The sequence below is a fragment of the Temnothorax longispinosus genome, chromosome 12 (genome assembly GCF_030848805.1).
Source record: "Temnothorax longispinosus isolate EJ_2023e chromosome 12, Tlon_JGU_v1, whole genome shotgun sequence".
NCBI classification, from domain to species: Eukaryota; Metazoa; Arthropoda; class Insecta; order Hymenoptera; family Formicidae; genus Temnothorax; species Temnothorax longispinosus.
The window spans coordinates 12,795,622-12,816,670 of NC_092369.1; the positions used below are offsets into that span (position 1 = coordinate 12,795,622).

General features: G+C 43.9%; 2 protein-coding genes across 21 annotated transcripts; both read left to right on the top strand.

Annotated features, from left to right (window-relative positions):
• The first annotated feature begins 422 nt into the window (after positions 1-422).
• Positions 423-18,107, top strand: Lark (RNA-binding protein lark). Of its 19 annotated transcripts, none has more exons than XR_011734599.1 (10): positions 423-579; positions 4,655-4,818; positions 4,925-5,470; positions 5,613-5,896; positions 8,601-8,648; positions 14,260-14,424; positions 14,550-16,511; positions 16,770-16,935; positions 17,457-17,588; positions 17,839-18,107. XR_011734599.1 is itself a non-coding variant. In XM_071794902.1 (7 exons), the coding sequence occupies exons 2-7, from the start codon at positions 4,675-4,677 to the stop codon at positions 13,801-13,803; spliced, it is 999 nt and encodes a 332-aa protein (XP_071651003.1). In that variant the 5' UTR covers positions 424-579; positions 4,655-4,674; the 3' UTR covers positions 13,804-13,995. The 19 variants fall into 19 exon arrangements, 9 of the variants coding, with proteins under 9 accessions (XP_071651003.1, XP_071651010.1, XP_071651006.1 ...); XR_011734597.1 differs by lacking the exon at positions 17,457-17,588 and having other exon boundaries at positions 14,550-14,826; positions 16,357-16,511; XR_011734600.1 differs by lacking the exon at positions 17,457-17,588 and having other exon boundaries at positions 424-579; positions 5,613-5,682; positions 5,797-5,896.
• On the top strand, positions 16,795-20,907 carry Adk2 (Adenosine kinase 2). 2 transcript variants are annotated; one of them, XM_071794911.1, is made up of 6 exons: positions 16,795-16,935; positions 18,446-18,720; positions 19,331-19,538; positions 19,656-19,931; positions 20,172-20,580; positions 20,660-20,907. In XM_071794911.1, the coding sequence occupies exons 2-6, from the start codon at positions 18,704-18,706 to the stop codon at positions 20,785-20,787; spliced, it is 1,038 nt and encodes a 345-aa protein (XP_071651012.1). In that variant the 5' UTR covers positions 16,795-16,935; positions 18,446-18,703; the 3' UTR covers positions 20,788-20,907. The 2 variants fall into 2 exon arrangements, with proteins under 2 accessions (XP_071651012.1, XP_071651011.1); XM_071794910.1 differs by lacking the exons at positions 16,795-16,935; positions 18,446-18,720 and adding an exon at positions 18,727-18,872.
• The last annotated feature ends 142 nt before the right edge of the window (positions 20,908-21,049 follow it).

Sequence of the window (21,049 nt, forward strand, 5' to 3'; positions counted from 1 at the left end):
GTTCAACTTTCAGTAAGTAACAGAGACAGAATGGTCGCGTTCAGCAGACCAAGCCGCTGAGTAGCAGTCGAACGTGATTGGCTCTTACTTTTAGAACCAACCAATCAACGCAAAGTGTTGATAAGACGAACTCAACAGTTGTATCTGCTGAACGCGGCCAATATGTCATTGAGGTTGAGCGCTCAAGTACATCACGTGACCACGGGACATGCGCATGTGGTCGCGGAGCATGTCCGTTAGAGATCCATTGGGTCAAAGGAGAGGAAACGAGCGACTGCTCACGATTGCTAGGCTAGCGGAGTTTCGGCTGAACGCAGCCAATATTGACTGAAATATTTTCATACATAAATATTCTTATTTCTTATGAAAATTTCCAAACAAAAACAAAAGCCCCTACAGGAATTACATCGGGTGTCGGGCGATTTAAGTTGGCAACAGTGACTCCAGCGCAGGAAGAGACGCCGACTGTCCCCCCTCGCGTCGCCGGGCGCACTTCCGTTTCGCCATCTTTTATCTCGGGGAAGCGTGTGCCGTTTCGCATCCTGTTTCTATCGCGTAGTTTTACGGACCACTGACTTGGTGAGTACCAAAACATATCTCTCACTCCGCTATCGGGATCGTCGCGGCCGCACGCGCGCGCGAACGAGCGCGAGGAGCAGCAGGTGACGCGATCGGGATAGCTCGATACGCCACGTCGAGCTCGACGCGGCGCGATCGTTCCGCTCGATTCGATCAGGCGCCGTCTAGCCGGTTTCCGTGAGTCCGTGCTATCTCGCGATCGAATTGCCGGCGCCCCGGACCGCCCCTCGGATCATCCGTCGGAATCATTCGCCGGGGAATTCGAGTATTCGAGGTCGACAATTCTTTTCGCGGCAGACGAGAAGACGATCCCCGGGAATTTCGGGCGAGGCGCCCACCCGCCGGGCGCCGCGTCAAAATGCGCCGTGGGCTTCGATCGCCGCGCTTCCATTGTCACGCAGTGGGAAGGGTAGAGATCCGCGCTTTCGGCGTGACGCACGACGCACGTACTCCGGAGTCCGAATCCGCGGTTTATCGATCGCAATGCGTGTACTCCGTTTGGAGATCTGCGATCCGCTGTTTTTTCCTATCGAGTTTTTTTTTTTTTTTGCGATTTATCGATCGGGAATACGCGCGTTGGTCGCCGCCGTCGCGCGTCGCCGGTACGTCAATCGTAGCGTCGCATTGCGACCGTGTTTCTTTATTCGTTCCTTTCGTTGACTTTTCACGATGTCAGACTCGAATTTATTAAACTCGATCCGTGTTTCTTGCACCGCGGCGAGATTGAAGTTGAAAATTCTCGATGGAACGACTCACGACGCCTCCCTCGCGCCCGACGCGATCTATCGTCCGTCCTTGTCTCTCTCGCTCGTCCGATCTCTGGCCGTGACGCCCGTGACGGTAATTTTCCATCGCCGCGCGCGCCGGCCGGGCCGGCCCTCGTATCGTTCACGACCTCACGATCGAAAGTCGAGGCGACTCTTGTGTCATCCTTGAATGCTTGAATCCCGGCGCGACGAACGATTGCTCCTGAGCGTTGCTTCGGTTACCCCATCAGTTTTCTCGAAGTTAATAATACCGCGTTAATAATGCACGAGCTTTCGGCAAGATTCCAATTATTGCGTATTGTTTCGCGAGAAAACTGTCGTGTAATCCGCGACTTTTGGCCGACCACCAATGACAATGCTAAGAAAATAATGTCGCCTTAAACGTTTCAATCGTGCTAACAGCTCGAATCGAACGAGTCTAATTTAACGGATGGACAACAAAGTTGGTTATTTCATTTGTCGTGCGACAAATTTTTCAAGCATGTTGACTGATTGCGGGAGAAGTTCTCGAGTTTCTAGAAATTTTCTGTTTTGCGGTCAATCGATATCCTTAAAAAAATTTGTCGTACAACAAATAAAATATTAGCCTTTATTTCTTCTGTGAGACTAGAAAACGATAATCAGGTGAATGACTCATTGTTTTTCGGCCGGCTTCATGAAAATTCGGCATGAGGGCGGCGGACAAAGCGCACCGTCACACTGACGTTATTCCTAAAAATATCGCGTTTAAGTACATACTATCGTGAATGAATACAAACTGGATGACTAAACGAATTTTCATCATTTCTGTATAAGATCTGATGTTGCTTCTATCAAAGTCCAATTCTAATTTAACAAATTTTATTCATGTTGCCTAATATATGTATAAAAGTAGATTTTTTGCAAATTTGAAATTTATCTCAAAATATACGCGAGGTATATGTGGTATTCATAGTCGCTTCTTGATAAATAAAAATTTTATTTATATGTATGTGTACATACGTGCACAAGAAATTCTTAGAAACGTTGACTACGTTTATATTTACACGTCATTAATCGGGTTAATAACATCAGTAGTTATAATTAATAAGTATAAAGCATAAACGCTCGTTAAATCCGGTTTTATAACACCAGTTATTACTCTACTCGTTAACGAAGATATGTAGGCTTATAAATCCGGTTTTAAAGTAACGTAAACACTAAGTGAGTCATTTATGATTGCATCTCCAACTTGAGATAAAAAATTACGAGAAGTATATTTGCTGTATTTTTTTAACAAGATGAAGATTTCAAGATTTCTTTGAATGAAAATAAAATAACCCTCTTCGTGTAAACGAGCATGCGTTTTCGGAAGTTATAATTACAGATGTTATTTAACCCGATTAATGGTGACGTGAAACGTGATCAATAAATGGAAACGAGGAACCAGGAATTAAACGAAAATCAAAGTAGAGTAATTTCGAAAGCTTGATTTTGCAGTAAGTTTATTCTTCCTAATTATGTTCTCAATTCTCTAATTCCCTGCATTTAATTCGTAGAACACGATTCTTGAATTCATGAAATTTGCACGAGAAACGTACGCCCAAATTCTGCTCTTACCGAAAAGTTACAAGTTGATCAGCTGTCGCATAACTTTTAGCCAATCAACTTAGATTTTTCGTGAGGACCGAATTTGCGCTTTTATCTTGCAAATGAATTCAAGAATCGAGCCTTGTATTCGCGTAACAGAAGGAGACGACACGTCGTGAATTGGGAGCGAATATATACGCATTTTTTCCTTCCCACTCCGTTTTAGCGCCCACAAAGAAGCGCGATATTTCCAATTAAAAATTAAACAATTCGATGAAAGCGATAGTGTCGAAAAACGGGGAAAGGGGTGCAGTTGAGATTCTCCCGCGCTCGACCGGCATCGCTCGTCATTGGCTCGCGTACCTTCGGCTACGCTCGGCCACGCTCGGCCGGCGCCGCGCGCTATTGGCCCGCGCGACTCCGTCCGCACCAATCGTCGTGTCGCCGGCAGTCGCGCGGTAGGTTGCGGAACGCACGACGCGACACTGATGCTCCGTGCGCGGTGCGACGCGGCATTCGGCAAGCGGGACGCCATTACTGACGTTGGATTTCCTCGGTGCGCGCGGTGCCGCAGATCGTTCTCTCACGCAGCAACGAGACTTCGTCGTTCTAACTCCGCTCGTCGGTTCTATCGCATCCGGTGTGGTCGCGTGCGATCCGGTGACCCGCGAAATTCCGCGCGGATCCTCGGCGGAATATCCGAATTTGCATTCCGATACGATATCGTGAGCAACGTTCGACGCAGGTACGTACTTTCACGGCGGCGGAAGATAGTCGCGCGGCTCTCACGGTGTCCTTGGGCGGGAGGGCCGATATATATATCGCGAACCACCGCGTCGAATATCTCGCGGAGATGCGCTTGTAGGAGCTAGGGACCGTGGGAACGCGTTCCGGACCCCCGCGCGCGTAAATTAGTCATTGGGTGATCGTGGGCAAGATGGTGGAAAGGGAAGCGTCGGGATCGAAGTCGAACGCGATCGCGTCACTCCGATTTCCTTTCGATCAGCCGCGGGAAGGGCGCCATCGTGCGAGACAGAGAGATCGTTGCGAGAATCACGAGCGTCGGAAAGCGCTGTTTTGAGAGATAACAAAAATAATAATGAGACTGGATCCTTTTCGATTTAACGTTTTCGGGTAACCTTGAAGAAATTCAATTCCAACGGCGATTGTTGCGATCACCGAATTGCTCTGGCTCGACGTATAATGAAATTGTAATTAGTCTTAATTAATTAAGATTGTTTAATTTCTGTGGGTATTTGCCACGGATAAATATGGAGATTGTAATCATAGCATCGAAATCCACGCTCGCCGGTATTACCCGGCTTCCATGTCTCGCTTTAGCGGCACAACGCTATGCGGCGCCGACATCTAAGCCGCCGGCGATGAATAAATATGGCGGGGGACGAGCACGCTAAATGGATTGGCGTCGCGAGACACGTCAGATGGACAATGAAACTCTTGAATGAAACTACTTATGTTTTTATATTTGCTTAGAATTATCGTTGCGATAAAAAATATCGACTTTATATAGAATCGTAATATAATCTATTGGTTTTGAGATTATCTCACGAGATAAACGAATTTCACACATTTAATTTTTCATAAATAGGTAAAAGAGAAAATTTAAAGTGCAAGTGATTCTAAGCTCAATTGCAATGTAAATGTATATTTTTTATATTTATTATGTATTATGTATAATCTGCATGGAAAAAAAACAAAAGAGTATTTCTGTTCTTACATGTACATCTTTGTGACGTTAGGTTCTTGTACGAGCCGCAAAATGCCGGGTTTTAGCAGCGTTGGCACGTTTAAAATCTTCATTGGTAATTTAGCCGACAAGACCTCGAACGCGGACATAAAGCCACTGTTCGAGAAGTATGGAAAAGTCGTGGAATGCGACGTGGTAAAGAATTATGGCTTCGTGGTAAGTGTATCAACCGAATCTAACGCCTCGATCAGTATAGCCAGACAGTGATATGATTATCAAGATCGATAACGATGGATCGACATTTTCTTTTTAATTCGTGTAGCATATGGAGAATGAGGAAGCAGGCCGAAACGCGATACAGAACCTGAATGGACACATGGTTCATGGACAGCCAATAAAATGCGAGGCTGCAAAGAGTCGTAAGGGACCCAACACTCCCACGACCAAGATCTTCGTGGGCAATCTTACAGATAACACCAAGGCGCCGCAGGTGCGCGAACTGTTCGCCAAGTACGGCACCGTCGTCGAGTGCGACATCGTGAGGAACTACGGCTTCGTTCATCTTGAAGCGACCGGCGACGTGAACGACGCCATCAAGGAGCTGAACGGGCAAATCGTGGACGGACAACCGATGAAGGTCCAGATCTCTACTAGTCGAGTGCGCCAGAGGCCAGGCATGGGCGATCCGGAACAATGCTATCGATGCGGACGAGGCGGTCACTGGTCCAAGGAGTGTCCCAAGGGAGGAATGGGAGGTGGACCAGATAGAAACGGATACAGGGACCGAATGTTTGGACGTGATCCATATCCTCCACCGCCGCCACCACCGTTCCTACGGGACCGGCTCATGGGTGGTGGCCGCTTTGGGGTAAGTTTATTCTTCCCGTCAACGTTTTTACACGCTATGTATTCGAATAATCCATGATATCGACGGTTTACGTGTTGACGAATAGCATGGTAAGGCAACCTTCCCTTGTATTAATTTCCCCGTTCGGGCTTTTTGTTAACAGGATTACGATAGCTACTACGACAGGCGCGGCTTCGAGGACACCAGGGACCTCTACGAGAGGCGGTTTACGGGTATGACAGGGCCCAGTGACATGGGATCTACCATGTGCGGGCTAGACTTTCCACCAATGACAATGCCACCTCTACCACCAAGACGAGACCCAATGCCTCCTATGCCTCCTCTAGGTATGGGATCCATGCGTGACACTGGCTTCTCCCGTGGAAACGAGTATGGCATGTTCAGCCGCCGATCGCCCCCTCCAAGTGGCAACAACGGCCGGTTCAGGTGAGTAGGTACCCGGCGTACCGACTGCCCATTCGTCCGACTTAACATTGTGAACGTTCCAGGCTGGATTAACAGCTCATGCGAATTGGGGTTTCGGTGATTCGTCGACATTTTTTCTAGTCTCTGTTGCACATTTTCTTTCTCTTACATAGATTTCAGCTTGTATCTCCTTATAGTAAATCTTTCCTAATTTTTTTTTTTTATTCCCACAAAATAGCTAATGTTAAGTTATGGATAAGCGAACGCGAAATTTACAAGTATTTACTTCACGTCTACTTCATTATAAACCTCTGTCCTTTTCGACGTTTTTCGTTAAATGTACTGCCACACACACACACACACTCTCTCTTTATCTCTTCTATCTTCTTTTCTATCGTCGTATGTTAAACGGGACTTCTCTCTGACAATGTTATCGCGCGGCACAACGCATGATCGTTATCATCTATGCAAATATTACTTTCTCGTACTTGAGATTTTAAGACTTTTAATACTTTTACACACGTACCAGTGTCGACCCGATGCCCATATGAGTGCAGACTCCGTCGTAGTGAAATGTTAATTATATGACGCTTGGACGTTTCTGTACATTCTAAATTTCAGTGCACCTCAGGCGTACCATCTTTGTCCATGAACGCGGGCAACCCTAGAGAGACAGTCCCGGGTCAGCGTTCAAGTCGTACAAGAGTAAGTCTTTGACTCATTTTGTTAGCGAGTAGTCACGCCTCGTTCTTGTCGCTGCAACAGCAACCCGCGTCAGAAATACAATAAGCAGGCCGCCTACGTCGTCTGCGTCCCATGGTGTTCGAATCTTTTTCCGGGTCTCGACTGATTGTTCCTTGAACATGTCGACTGCTCTTCTAGGGATGTCCTAGTTCATAGACTCTCTTGTTCCATGGCATTAACTGCGAAATTGGCCTGTATGTCTCTCACTGAATCCTTTGTGTTTCAAGCGCTCCCTATTACGTACATCACTCAGCCGGGAGTGGCGCGGAGGCCTGGGATGAAGAAACGTACCTAAGGAATGCGAATTAGAATTTCTTGATCGCACTACCGCGAGCCAGGATACGCTCTGCAATTTTAAACGAAACTCTCGTACGATTGTAGATAGAGAAAAGAAAGAAAAACAAACAGGGCTGGCGCGATTTTGGAATGACGCATCGAATCGATTGTCTTTGAAACGTGTCGTAAGTAGAAACCAGCTCTCCAGACAATTTGGATCAGTAAGTTTATATCGGTATCTCCCGTCAATCTTTCCAAGTTTAGTTTCACAAACTTACGAACATAATCTTGTAACATCGATTCGATTGGAATTCGATTCAATTTCTCTGATGCGCAACCACTATCTTTTATTACCTAAAATCGTGTACTGTCTCTTTGATAGTCAAAGTACTGCCGTAACAAATTTAACAAAAATGTCATTTTAGTGAGATTAATAGTATTTTCAAATTAAGCAAATCTTTGAGTATATTTTTCTTTCTTTCTTTTTTTTTAGTATCGATAAAATGTTGTATATTTTTTCCTTGTGTGGCACATATTTCGCAGTTGTAATGTAAGGTAATTTCTTGTTTTAGATTACGCAACAATCGCTATTTTCTTGTTATTTTGTAATTTTACGCGTTGCATTAAATAACTACTTGAACAGATAAATTTTCAATTGAAATCATATCAGTAGATACATTGATTTAAATACGCTTAAAACTTTGTAGCAAACACAAAAATTATTAAATTATCTTGTGTTCGGTTGAATCGGAATTTCGCGCAGAGGAAGACAAAAATGTCGCGAAGAGATTTCGAGTTCGTCCGTGCTTTTCGAAACTGCAATCCATAGTTCTTGAAGTTGACTTCTACTCACGAGGTTCAAAGCTTTTCATGTATGTAAATCCATTCGCAAAACGTTCAAATAGAAAACAAAATTGATTGAATTTCTCAGTTTTTCTAAATACTTTGAATTTGTTGTTGCACGTTACCACCTCATTACCCCATATTATCCCAGCCTGGGCTGCAAATGGCTCTTTATTTTTTATGATAATACTCTTGTTGTTTTTTTTTTTTTTATTTGCGAGAAGCTGTGATATTGACAAGTCGCATGGGTTAAAAATCCAGTCTACCGCTGCCTGCCTCATATGACTAGCTACATCCTACATTCTCCTCACCGGCCCTCCACTTTACGAACGAGTTATACAGATAGCGAGTTAGCACAGATAGCTGTTTGCACTTCGCTGTCGTAGGTTTTTATAGTTGTTAATTATCCGTTGCGTTTCTGCGCTCGAGTCTGCAAACGATTACTAAACGTATGTACATCATCGAAGGTTTGTCGAGTCCACTTTTCGGCGAAAGATCAAAATTTTTCCTTCACACACATACGCCTGCGCACGTGCGAGCATGTATGTGTGTATGTCCGACATAATGGAGATTTAGGAAATTTTACAGCAAATTTGACAATTCAATGACCGGCATATTATATCCCCGTCTACTACAATTCTTGTCCCCCGAATTCTCGAGATAGCGTAATAGGCACAAAACATTCCGTCCCGATCCTAAGTCGACAGTCATATTAGGCGAGGCACGCGAATATTGCACGTGAATATATGTATATACAGGGACTAATTCACAAAGTTAAGCCTTGGACAAGGGAGCCAGTATATGGTATATGTTGATCTGATCTCATTGGTAGATTCGATTATTTATTATACCGCTGTTATAGTAGAGGCATGTACGAGGACTTCAGCCGAGATTCGTTTGAAGAGCGTAGGTAAGTAGAGTGAAGTGCCACTGGGTCATAAATACCACGTCCGAATCGAAATCCTTATGCCGCGAGATTTAGAAATAATACTAAACTGCCCTCTTCTTTATGTTACGATCGTTCCGAGGCAACGCCTTTGTTTCTGTTTAAATTGTTTAAAAAGAAAAATCATCGCTTCGGTGATATTGTTTTTGCTCTATCATAGATATTTTCCAAAATGTACTGAGCACTGAAAATCTATAGCATACAAAAAGTGAACTATAGATTTTCAGTATTATCAATACATTTTGGAATGCTTTATTATTTTATTCCATGCGACAAATTGTGATTGATGACTAGCTGGAATTTACGTAGATCATTTTAAAAACGCATGATTGAAGAACACATTTTTGGAACGTCTCACTTTGTTCCATTGGAATGAGTCAACAATTGTAACATTTTTGAAATGCGATCTTTCATAAAGAAGAGTGCTCGAAGGATATGAACGTGTTTTAACGCGAGTTACGCGAATTCCTCTTATCGTGAAACAAAAGAATCAGTAAAAAGGTTTAGCGAGAAAAACGAGGTATTCTCCGAGCTGTATGTTCCCCTTTTCTCTCTTTATTTTTTTTTTAATCATCTTTCTCCTTCCCATCAATACTATTTACGATATTTCACTCTACGTACGTGCTCTGTTACTCTACATTTCTCTGTCTTCTGTTTTTCTCTCGTACCACGCAGATATATTGCAACCTTTTAACATTTACAATCTATATCTGTCCGTGTTTTGATCCGCATCACCGATCTCGTGACTGACGTGACATAATTTTGATTACCAGACCGGGATTACGAGGGCCATCGCCGTCGCGCCGGTTCGCACCATACTAAATCGTCGCGTCGGGCTCGGATCGGTCTCTGTCGGTCGTCGGTCCGTCGGGTCTCTGTCGCTAGCAGGAAGCCTCGGAACCGAGATACTCTTGGCCGTCTTGCGAACTGCACGCGTGAAGATCTGCCGCCCGCTCTATGAGAAACAAGTGCTCTACCCGCAGTGCGAATCTATTTAGACGGAAAAAAAATATAATATACCTCCCGAAACACAGAGATAGAGCAAAGCAAATATAGCCCAGCCGGATAATAGCAGAGAACACGCAAAAATTATGGGAATAATAATTTCCCACTCGACGAATCCTTCGTATCTTCTCCCGAGACTCCCGGCTTATCGATCCTCTCGTACCTCTTGTTGTCCACTTTGAACACCTTTGCACCCCTCCCTTCGTCATACATTTGTATAAAGTCAGGTATCTTCGACGTGTCAAGAAGGGGATGCGGTCCCACTGTGAACACTTGTCGATCTTTGAAAAAGAAACGTTGTTTCTTCTCTTAAAGTCTCTTATTCTCTTGGACCCGTAGCTTAAATATAATTCTTGCAATTCATGGAAAATATGGGATCGACGATCGTCGCGGTGGGGCCGTATCTCGCAGCGGTCGAGTCGCTGATAGTTTTCGGGTTTTCTGTGACGCATCCATCCCTCCGCTGCGCAATTGCTAGACTTCGTGATCGCGCTCGTTACGCACCTTCCCACGGGAACCACCGGACGAGGTAACATTCTCTTAGCGTAGATATTGCGTGACATCACTGTAATTGACACACATTTGTCAGAACGCTCGCGATTCGGCTATTGTTGTCGATCGTCAACCCTTTTCACGCGACTGCGTCGTCGCGCGTTAATAGAGATAAATGGGATAAGCAGGTAGATCAGATTCGGAAAGCAGATGTTCGCTGATTATGTTCAAGTGCGTCAAACGGATGTGAGACCCACCGTCGGGAGTAGCGCGATGTTCCGTGAGCGGTACTCGCGGTTGGTCCATTAAGATATCGCTTTACTTATGCACGCGCGCTTGTACACGCTTAGCACGGTCTGCGCCTTCTCGATCGCACCCTCGCGAATACGCTAAAATCGTAAAGTCTTCAATTTGCGTCTCTACATCTCTATTCATCTTGTAAAATTTTATTACATATTTAAAATAATGTGCCGCATGTACAAGCACACGCGTATGAAATTCTTATCCGTGAAACGCGATCATATTGTTGCAGAAAAAAAGGTGTTTAATTGTACCAGAGATGATGGTATACGTCGTGATTTTGATCGCGTTAGAAACTATCTCGTGGATTGGCCACTTCGCGCATCTCGATCAGTGCTCTTTTCTTTTTTCTCTTTTGATTAATTCAGTAGATTCTCCAGCGATAACTATGACGCGGTTTCTTGAAAGAATGATACGACTTTTGAGATGTTGGAATTGAGAGCGGGTCTCATCTTCCGAGACGGTCGAATCTACGTCGCTCTAAGTAGCACTCTTCTTTTTCACGGATAATTTTACGTAAAGGTGTAAATTAGAGAGCTTGCGATTTTAGCGTATTCGCGAAGGTGCATCGAGAAGACTCCGCTTAATAAGAAAAAAAAAAGAGAAAAGCGTTTGCCGAAGTCTCGACCCAATTAGGGAGGGTAGCGTGCGGGTCTGACCGTTTAGAAAACTGTTTTTACAAATGCTATTTCCTTCGCTGCAAAAAGGAAAAAAAAAAAGAGTTATAATTGGACTTAGACCCGGTAGGATGCGCCGATTCTGTATGGAAAACCAAGTGGCGGAACATTATTCTTAGCGTATAGCAACATAATCTTTTTATTAACGTAGGATTAACTTGGACGTAAAAAAAAAGACGTGCTATAGTCTGTAATAATCGCACTTCCGTTTTTTTTTCGAGCGTAGAGACTTGCTGTAAGCTTTTTTTCTCCATTTTTCCGTCTACGCTTTTTGTTTTTTTGCTGAGAAAACCGACCGTTTTTTTTTTCCTTAAAGATTATACAAATTATAACCACACGATATATTGCTAATAATAATGCTGAATATAAGAGAAATGTAATAACATGTATTTATGAAATTCACAAGAAAAAAACGACGTGTACTGCGTGTTTCTTTAATTATATCACACCGACCGCTCTTTCTCTCGCGGCGTACCCCTTGCCAGCAACAACGACAACCATCCACAAAATCAACCCCCGACCCCTTCCCTTGTCGCACCACGAAAATCTTGATCGCGTACGATCGGACGCGCGCTTCCTTCGCTGGCTTCCTGCGCGTCGCGCGCGCGTTTCCGCATCGCACTGGCTCAATAAAAAAAAAAAAAAATGAAATACCCCGTCAGAGAGAATCTCGATCCAAAACGCGCGCGGCGTGTTCGCTCGTGTTAATTCTGTCTCTCTCTTTGCTGCCACCCCTTCACAAGTCTGATTGTCGATCCACAGGTAGAGCTCTGCGATGTTTTCTCCATCGAGCAACTCGAACTGCTTCTACCTTCTTGTATTTTTATTTAATTACGATACAGTGCAAGCTTCTATAATATAAATTAACGATAGCGATGTTTAGTTTAAATTGTGTATATAAACGGACCGTCGAATATTTTTGTATAATGGTGTAGATTATATAGATCAATTAGAGTCATCAGTTTGTCATCGGTGACTTAGGTCAGTCACAATTAAGTTAATCAAATTATTTGTTATACAACCTTAATTGTACATGTATGTAAATAATCATTTAGATTAGACATCCTGATAGACGTTGCACTATATCGTCAATGTAACACTGGAATTTAGTGTCTCTCCACGATATGTGGGAGGACTATTTCACGTTCACGTGTGCACAGTTCCGTTTCGATAATCACTTTTTTCCTCTCAGTTCTGTAATCCAAATTTCTCTCGAGCCTCACCTGTCTTTCATTGCCACAAACGTTTTATTCTCGATAGGGTGGGAAAAGTGAGGACAAGATGTGCGTATACAGTGTAATGCAACGTAACGTTTTCGCGCTCGTCGGGCACGCAATCGTGCGTTGATTGTGTCGCTGATCGTTCGCGGATTTCACGGTTCCCTCGTGGCGAACGTCCAGTGGGAAATTTTCAATTGATCATGCCCGGCGATGCATGCCCGGCGAAAGGATTTCAGCACTCGCATACGTGTATAAATGTGTGAGATATTCCGGAATCATTAAGTATCCTGTCTGGCACAGAAATTCCGTGACAACATCGATTTTGACGCGGCGAAAATTTTATAAACGACTAATTATATTTTATGCCTTCTTGTATTTGAATGTCAATTTGAAAATCTGTCAAATCTGTTGTGTGGGGTAAACAAAATTTAAGATTGAAAAAGAATTGAACTTTTTGTTAAATAAATTGCTTAAGACATTTTTTAAACTCAATTTTTTTTATATTTTTGTAATTTTTGCCATGTTTAAAACAACTTGTATGTTTTTGTGGTCTGAAAGGATTATACGATGATTCTGTAACATCCTCTTTACTCCGCGTAATATCCTTCGTACGTTTCATTTTGTTGCTTTAAATCTACAAGATAAAGCTTCTGAACTCAGCAACGGTGTCGTTTTCTTTAGATCTTGATCATTTTAAAGTAAAGAAATCAATTTGAAAATACTGGAAGAATCTTATAACTTCTCGTAAAGTTCTTTGAAAAATCTTTACACGATCTGTGTCATTTTTATTACTTCGCGAACCATAATCTCATTCGTATCGAATGTTAAGCGATCTAATCAAACTCTGATACGTTGCCGTCGATTCCCCTCTTCGTTTTCAAGACAATCATAACTTTAGGCGTGTCTCTTTACGTCCGACGTGTCTGCTTCTCTCTTTTTTTCTTCTCTGTAATTGCTTGTTCCAGTCTCAGTAGTCGAAAGCAGGGTTCGCGATGCGTTATAAGGCCTGTTCGTTTTAGCTGAACTTCTTGCACAGTTCATCTTTCCTCTTTTTCTTTTCACGTTGGAAAGAAAAAGAGAAAGGATGAACTGTGCAAGAAGTTCAGCTAAAACGAACAGGCCTATAGTTTCACAAAAAGTTCAGATTTCGACGTTGTAGACACGGGAAACGGCGATCGCACGATACATTTCCCTACCTACGGCATCGGAAGTTGAAATCTCGAGATTATAGCGATTTCGACCCCTGGTTCCTCTATCTCTGCACTGTCTTAAAGAATTAAGGGCCGTCGAACATAAAGTGAAATCGTTCGTTGTATGACTGATGTTTTCAGACCAATTGGCACCGCGGGTGAGGTGGTCGCGCACGAGCTAGCATATAGCGCGAATAAGTCGCTTCATCACGCATACACGGACGTGGAATACTAATTCTCCCTCTATACGTATTAAAACAAGGGAACACCGGGAAATATCGAATTCCGATAAGCCTGCTACGCACCCTTCTCGCGTTAGCAACGTACGAGATGAGGTCCTATTTTGTACATTCTTTTTTTTGTACGTGAACACACGTGTGTTTTTTGCAAGTTCTTATTTTTTAATAAACGTCAGAACACGTGCGAACGACGTCTCCTTGAATTGTGACTGAGAATTCACCCTTTCTGGCTGGCTCTCTCGAACTAGGCTGAGTTTGTCCGTCGAGAACGATTGTATCGTTTGTAGACTGAAACTCAAGCTGAGACGAAGATGAAAGTCTCCCAATTTTTAAATTTCATCTTTTATTTAAAAATGATATACATTACCTAAAATATAAATAATTTATTATATAAAATATAAATATTTATAGATTTTGCGCATTTACAATTAATCTATCGGCGTGATTTTCAGAGATTGTCGACTTTCTTCTTTCTTCTCGGTTAATTGTTGTCCCTATTCCGTAAGCACAGAGGAAAGATCTGCCATCCTTTCGCCGCATTCACGTCTTTGTAGTGCGATTACCGTTCACCTGCATAAGACTTTCGGTCAAAGCCAAAGTTAAAGCTGCTTCCAGAGGTATCAAGCAAACACGGAAGTAATTGTAAATAGATGACTGAGTGAATATTCCTTTTTTTTCTTGTGTATATTAACCCGATATTTTTGTCGGTATGTACATGGTAATACTTATTGTTATGTGCCAGTCAAACTTGCAGACTCGGAGGTTGAGCAGGTCTACAGAATCGGACTTGGCTGGAGATCGCTTTTCCACCCGACCGACCAACCGGCAAGGCAGAGGCGACCGGCCACGTTCTGTAGCTTATACGCAGTCAGTACTCCTCTTCCCCTCCCAAAGTTACTTTAAGAGACGTCGCGCAGGGTCCTCGGAGATAACCGAGCGAGCCTCTCTCAGAGTGACTTTGGAACACGAACGTGTAGAACCAGGCACGCTACTCGATCATCTCTCCATACTGAGATGTGGTGAGCAAACTGCTGATCCGATAATACGTAGACTATTCCGAAAATCCGGGGAAAACAAAATGAGAAAAGATCGGCCGATCTGTATCCCTGTAAGGTTGACGCGTGAGAGGAGGTCGGACCTCCTCCCGTCGGCTCGGTCGCAAGAGTTGCGAGTTTGATCGGTGCATAGCGAGTACGTCGGACGCCGGTTAACTTTGGCTTCAACCGTACCGATGCACGGAACCGTTTCATCGAGTTTGGGCAATCCCTGGCGCATGATCGTCGAGAACGTACACAAGATGCCTCAGAACCAATGGACCATCCTGTAATTCAAAGTTCAGTCAGTCGAAAAGTTCAGTCCATTTGTTAAGACCTCAGAAAGTTAATGTATTTTAGATTTGAGTATAAGTTTTCAAGTTTCTTAAAAAGGGTGGAGAGATTATTGAACATATTTAAGTTCAGAAGTATTAAAAATTTCAAATAATGCTCTCCTATAACTGGTTTTGAGACAGTCTTACCTCATACTCTAGCCCCTTCCTTCCTTTCTTTTTTTTTTTCAATTTTTTTTGGCGTTATCCCTTCGCAAACTGGCACCTGCTTAGGTGAACCCCCGACCCGCGATACGTAGGCTTGACATAGCTTGACGAGGCTCGTACGTTGATGCGGGTACGCGGGGAAAAAGGAATCTGCGATACACCGAGTCGCGCGCGCATGGCACACGCGTGCGGGAAAAAAAAGACTCGGGGAGCATGGAGCCGTCACGCACACCGGGGAGCTTCGTCGGATACGCGATGTATCGCTGTATTGCAAGTATACTCCCTCGAGGATTACGGTAATGTCGGTGCCGCCGGACTAGTCGTCGGATAGCGAAGGTCTGCCGATGGTCGGGAGTCTCGCTCTCGTAGCCCATACGTGGACGTGCGAGATTCCGGCTCGTCGTCGTCGTCGTCATCGCCGCCGCCGCCGTCGTCGTCGTCGCCGTCGTCAGCCTCGTCGCCGCCCTCGTCGCAGTCGCCGCTGTCGTCGTCGTCGCCGTCGTCGTCGCCGTCAACGTCTATAATAAAGTCACGCAGCCCGAGTTGCAAAACGGTTCGGGACACGCTGGCCGCCGAGAAGCTCAACGAGATGAGAAGTTCCGAGCCCAGTCTCTGTAGCTAGATCGCTGAGATTTCGGACACGCGCCGGCACAGACCCTCGCAGGCGCTTAGAGAGATTAAAAAAAAACATGTCCCTCTCGGCAGAGTTCTCACCTAGAGACACGTGGAGATCGTGAATCGCCGATCGGATTTTTGAGAGACACGGTCGGCGCAAGAACCCGAGAAAAATGTACACATGTAACGGAAAAAAAATAAAATACGGACGCACGTCGTCGGGACACACGGGTTTACCCCCTTGATCTCGCGTGATAGAAAAACGATCACACACGTATCGGTCATCGTCGGTTGCCGCCGATTACCAAAAACGGAAAAAAAAAACAAAGCGCAAAACCGAAATAGAAACGCGACAGCAGGGATTGTAACACGCTGTATTGTAATATGATATGTGATATAGGACGCGATGATAGCCCTCTACGCTGAGCATCGTCCACGAAGGATGTACCCTCGAAGGAGAGCGAGCGAGCCGGGAGCTCGAGAGACGAGAGAGGGCTTCTTCGGGTAGAAACGACGCGAGTGGTCTGGCGGAGGAGCGACGTGGTGTAGCGAGAGGTAATTTTCCAACACAGCACTCTGTACCACGTCGAAAGAGAACGAGAGAGGTGATATACCGGATATATGCTTGAATAGAGACGTGGGGTCGCGTTACCGCGTCCAAGATACGGGTCCAGTCGTCGGTATCGTTCCGACACGCGTAAGAAAACGAATAAAAGGAATTAAAAAAAAAAAAAAGGAAAACTGCGAACGATACGTTAATTCTCACCCCGCGTGTTCCACACCCGCCTTTGAGAGTCCTGTTTTCTTTCTTAGGAGAAGCGGCGCTTCTTAAGGGAGAGCTCCGTCTCTACGAGAGGAATCCTCTTCTTCTGTAGGGTGCGCCGGACAAAACTGTGAGATCGACATGTGCTCGCACACACCGAATCTCGCCCTAGAGCGGATTCTCGAGAGTCTCCCTCCGTTTGGCGGGAGCACGAAGGTATCGTAAGAACGAGTACTTTCCCCGCGCTGCGATTCCTGTAAAATCTCGTGAAATATCGGATGCTTTTGATCTGAAATAGACTAATGAACGAATATCGTAAATTTGGCTCGGAGATTGAAATTGCTACGACTTTAATTCTCATTCACATCAGAGTAATATATTCCTGCTGTTTATTTCTCATATCTGTTACGTTGGAAGCTTAGTTCGTCGAGATTATAACGGTTCACTTTTGCAGATATTAAAACACTTGGTTTTTCGTTGCAATCATATTCAGTCATGACAGTCAGGAGCGAGAAATAATATAAATTTTTTTCTTTTTAATTATGCGTCGAAATGAATTAATTATTTTAGCATGTTGCCATTTGTGCTCAATGATGCACATTGGTAAACTACATGGAAAAATTTCCCTTTTATTATCATGTCAATAAATTAATATATAATCGAATAAAATATAATATATTACATTATAAATACAATGTAATCGAATTAATATATAATCTGTAGTCATATATTTTTAGCGACAGTGAAGTGTGATCAAAACCTCCGAAGATACATGTTTGTCGATCTACGAAACGAAAATGTTCAATATATTTTAAGCACTGTCAAATACGAAATATAAGAGAAATTAAACTGTTTCAACTAATGCAAAGGTAAAAAAAAAAAATTCGTGATTTCTCGTTTTTGATGTTACGATTCAATATGTAGCAAAAGAGATCCTTAATATTTTCGTGCGATTCCATTGCTAGTATTTAACTATTTAGATGTAAATGCGTAACGGTAAGTAGATTCCGCAGGTAAGATGTTTGAAGCTAGCTCGCTATTGTTCAATCCTAACGGATCGTCCCGAAGAGTCGAAGTCGCGCCGTAAATAAAACCTCGTGTGTAAAATATATGTTACAGGATATCGCCGTTCTCCGTTCGATGATACGAAAATTTTCCAGTCGTGACGAAAATATTCAACGTGTAATTGAGCAATAAAGACTCATGTTTCATCTCCAGAGCTCGTCAACTGATCTAGGATGTCAAAGTTCTTGCGTGCATCTTTCACATGCATATTAAAAGACGGATTTTCCTTTACACGAGTCTCGAGTGTTCGACGTTGAGAAACAAATCAAAGAAAATCTAATTAAAGCGATGTGTCATTGGAATAAATTATCTTGCACGTTTCAGTTCTGACTTGAATCTCTATTTCTTCAATTAGCTTGCGCTTTTCTCGAACCGCACCATCGAGTAAAACTTACAAAGAACTTATCACGCTATTAAACTATACATGATCTTTAGGTTTCGTCTTATTGTTAGCTGCGTTTCACTCTTCCAAAGCGTAAATGTAAGATTGTAAGATAATACTCGCGTTTGAATATATAAACTGCAAAAGAATGCCGCTAAGATGAGATTATTTGAATGCGTGGGAAGCGATTTACATATATTGCATTGAAATAATCCTAAATGGGAGTCTCGTTTAGTTATAAATTAGCATAGGCTGCTAAGTTACGGTCTCATTATGTAGTTCTTAGATAACATCCTGGCCCCTCTCTCTCCCTCCCGTTCGTGACGAGTCACCGCGGACCGCGATGACATTAGCGATAACGTCGTTCTACGACAGAGCGATTTTCTTGAAGCGGCTTCGGACAATCGATGCCATTCGATCTCTCGCGTTTCCACGCACGAGGAGCGGAAAACGTCGGTGGCGCGCCTCGTGATCGTAGCAGACCATCCTCGGCGTACGTTCCTTCGTGATCGCACGGGAAATCGAAATCGTCCATAAATGGCCGAGGACTTAAGGTAAGTGAGACATTTCGTTGCTCGCGATCCCGCATCTTCTAATTTATTTTTTCTATCTCGCGATCTCGTCTGTTGTGCGAACTGGACGCGAACTTATCTTCTTCTCGGAGCTCGGAGGTTATGAGTCAGGATTCGTCAGTCGGCATCAAAAGGTTATGTACACGCCGCATGTGCTTTCCTGGCAATTGATAATGAAAGACAATTATCTACGAAAATGTGTTCATTCGTTTGCCCGTGCTGCGTCTTTTTTCAATTTAAAAATTGCACAAGCGATCAACGTCGGATTCGCGATGAAATTTAATCGCATCGCGGAAGGAGAGATGGAGGTTATGTAATCGTCAAGGTCGATACTCATCGACGCGATTTCGTCACCGAGCTCCGATACGCTCAGTGGCTCAGATACGCTCGCTTCAAAATGGCATCGCGAAATACGAAATTTGCCGCGTGTGTTTCTCAATATTTACTCTATCGCGGATGTTTTTTCTCGTTGAACCCCTCTGACTCGAAGATAATGAATCATTTAAGCATTTATTCTCACTGTATCCCTCGGAAAGCATTTTGTTCATAAAAATTTGGTAGTATCTAGACTGAAAATGTTATAACGTTTCAGGGAAGGGTTGCTGCTGGGAATCGGAAATCCTCTCCTGGACATTTCAGCAAACATAGACCATGAATTTTTACAAAAGTACGACATGAAGCCCAACAATGCCATTCTCGCCGAGGAAAAACACAAGCCTTTATACGAGGAGCTGATAGACCTGTACAACGCTAGCTTTATCGCAGGTGGATCTGTACAGAACACCATGAGAGTGGCACAGGTAAGTAAAATCCACACAGAACCGTTGCTTGGATATTGCCAAATTTATTTGAGTGAGAAAGAAGAGAAACGTCGGACTCGTACGACGATAAATAATCGGTGTTTTTGTTTCACACAGTGGTTCCTGCAAAAACCAAAAGTTGCCACCTACATGGGCTGCGTTGGTAGGGACAAGTATTCCAAGATCCTGGAGGACAAGGCAGTCGCAGACGGCTTGAACGTCCGCTACCAGTATACCGATCAGGAACCGACTGGAACGTGCGCGGTACTGATCACGGGGAAAGAACGCTCCCTGTGCGCCAATCTAGCAGCAGCCAATTGCTTCTCGCCGTCGCACATCGAAAAGCCCGAGAACAAGCATCTGATAGACATCGCGAAATACATTTATATATCGGTAAACGCAAAAAGATTTCCCAATGAATCTACTACTACGTTTACGTGAGCGTTACTTTTGTAGTAACTTACGATAATTCCTTTGCGTAAACGGGATTTTGTAGTAACTTACGATAATTTATTCCGCGTAAATGAGTGATATATCGTAAGTTACTACAGAAGTAACGCTCGTGTAAACGTAGTATACGGGAGGGAGCGAATCATAAAACGTCTAACAAAAATTCATTATTCCGTACTTTAGGGATTTTTCTTGACAGTCAGCCCCGAGTCCATACAAACGGTAGCCAAGCACGCTCACGAGAACGACAAGATATTCATGATGAATCTCAGCGCGCCGTTTCTGTGCGAGTTCTTCCAAAAACCGATGTTGGCGGCGTTCCCCTACGTGGACATCCTGTTCGGAAACGAGACGGAAGCGGAAGCGTTTGCAAAGGCCAACAATCTTAACGAGACTGACAAAAGGCAGATCGCGCTGAAGATATCGGAGATGGAGAAGATCAACGACAAGAGGAAAAGGATCGTCGTGATAACGCAAGGTGCCGAGGCAGTACTCTTAGCCAAAGACGGAACGGTAACCGAATATCCCGTCGTAAAAGTGCCAGAGGAGAAAATTGTGGACACCAATACCGCCGGAGATGCATTTGTCGGAGGTGAGTACGGATCCCTCGCCGCTACAACGGCAACCAATTGCGGATTTACTGGCTTTTCTGATTGGAAAACTTGTTTCAGGCTTTCTCGCGCAACTTATCCAAGGCAAAAGCATAGACACGTGTATAAAGTGCGGCATTTGGGCGGCGGCGCAGATCGTACAAACATCCGGATGTACTTACGAGGGCAAGCCGAACTTCCAATCTTGATCGGCGCCAAGGCGCGGTAGCAGTTATAAATTGTGTACTTAATAAACATCTTAATGATTTTTTTTTTTACCTTCGTCTTTTGTATCTGAGCTTTACATTACAAGTGCAATTGCAGCCGGACGGTTACAAAGTTATTTACATTTATTAAAATTCAACAAACGTCTGTTTTATTAGCATTTAAGAAGATACTCGAGCAGCGCGTGTTGTATCAGGTCGACGGCGTGATTTCGAAGGAAAAGAAAGGTACCAATTTGCTGGATTA

What these genes read in the sequence shown, in the direction of transcription:
- Lark (XM_071794899.1), top strand. Translation starts at nt 4,675, where the DNA reads ATGCCGGGTTTTAGCAGCGTTGGCACGTTTAAAATCTTCATTGGTAAT. An exon ending in TAAAGAATTATGGCTTCGTG is followed by an intron (nt 4,819 to 4,924) that starts GTAAGTGTATCA and finishes TAATTCGTGTAG; the next exon opens with CATATGGAGAATGAGGAAGC. An exon ending in TGGGTGGTGGCCGCTTTGGG is followed by an intron (nt 5,471 to 5,612) that starts GTAAGTTTATTC and finishes TTTTGTTAACAG; the next exon opens with GATTACGATAGCTACTACGA.
- Adk2 (XM_071794910.1), top strand. Translation starts at nt 18,841, where the DNA reads ATGAGTCAGGATTCGTCAGTCGGCATCAAAAG. An exon ending in ACACCATGAGAGTGGCACAG is followed by an intron (nt 19,539 to 19,655) that starts GTAAGTAAAATC and finishes TGTTTCACACAG; the next exon opens with TGGTTCCTGCAAAAACCAAA. An exon ending in CGAAATACATTTATATATCG is followed by an intron (nt 19,932 to 20,171) that starts GTAAACGCAAAA and finishes TCCGTACTTTAG; the next exon opens with GGATTTTTCTTGACAGTCAG.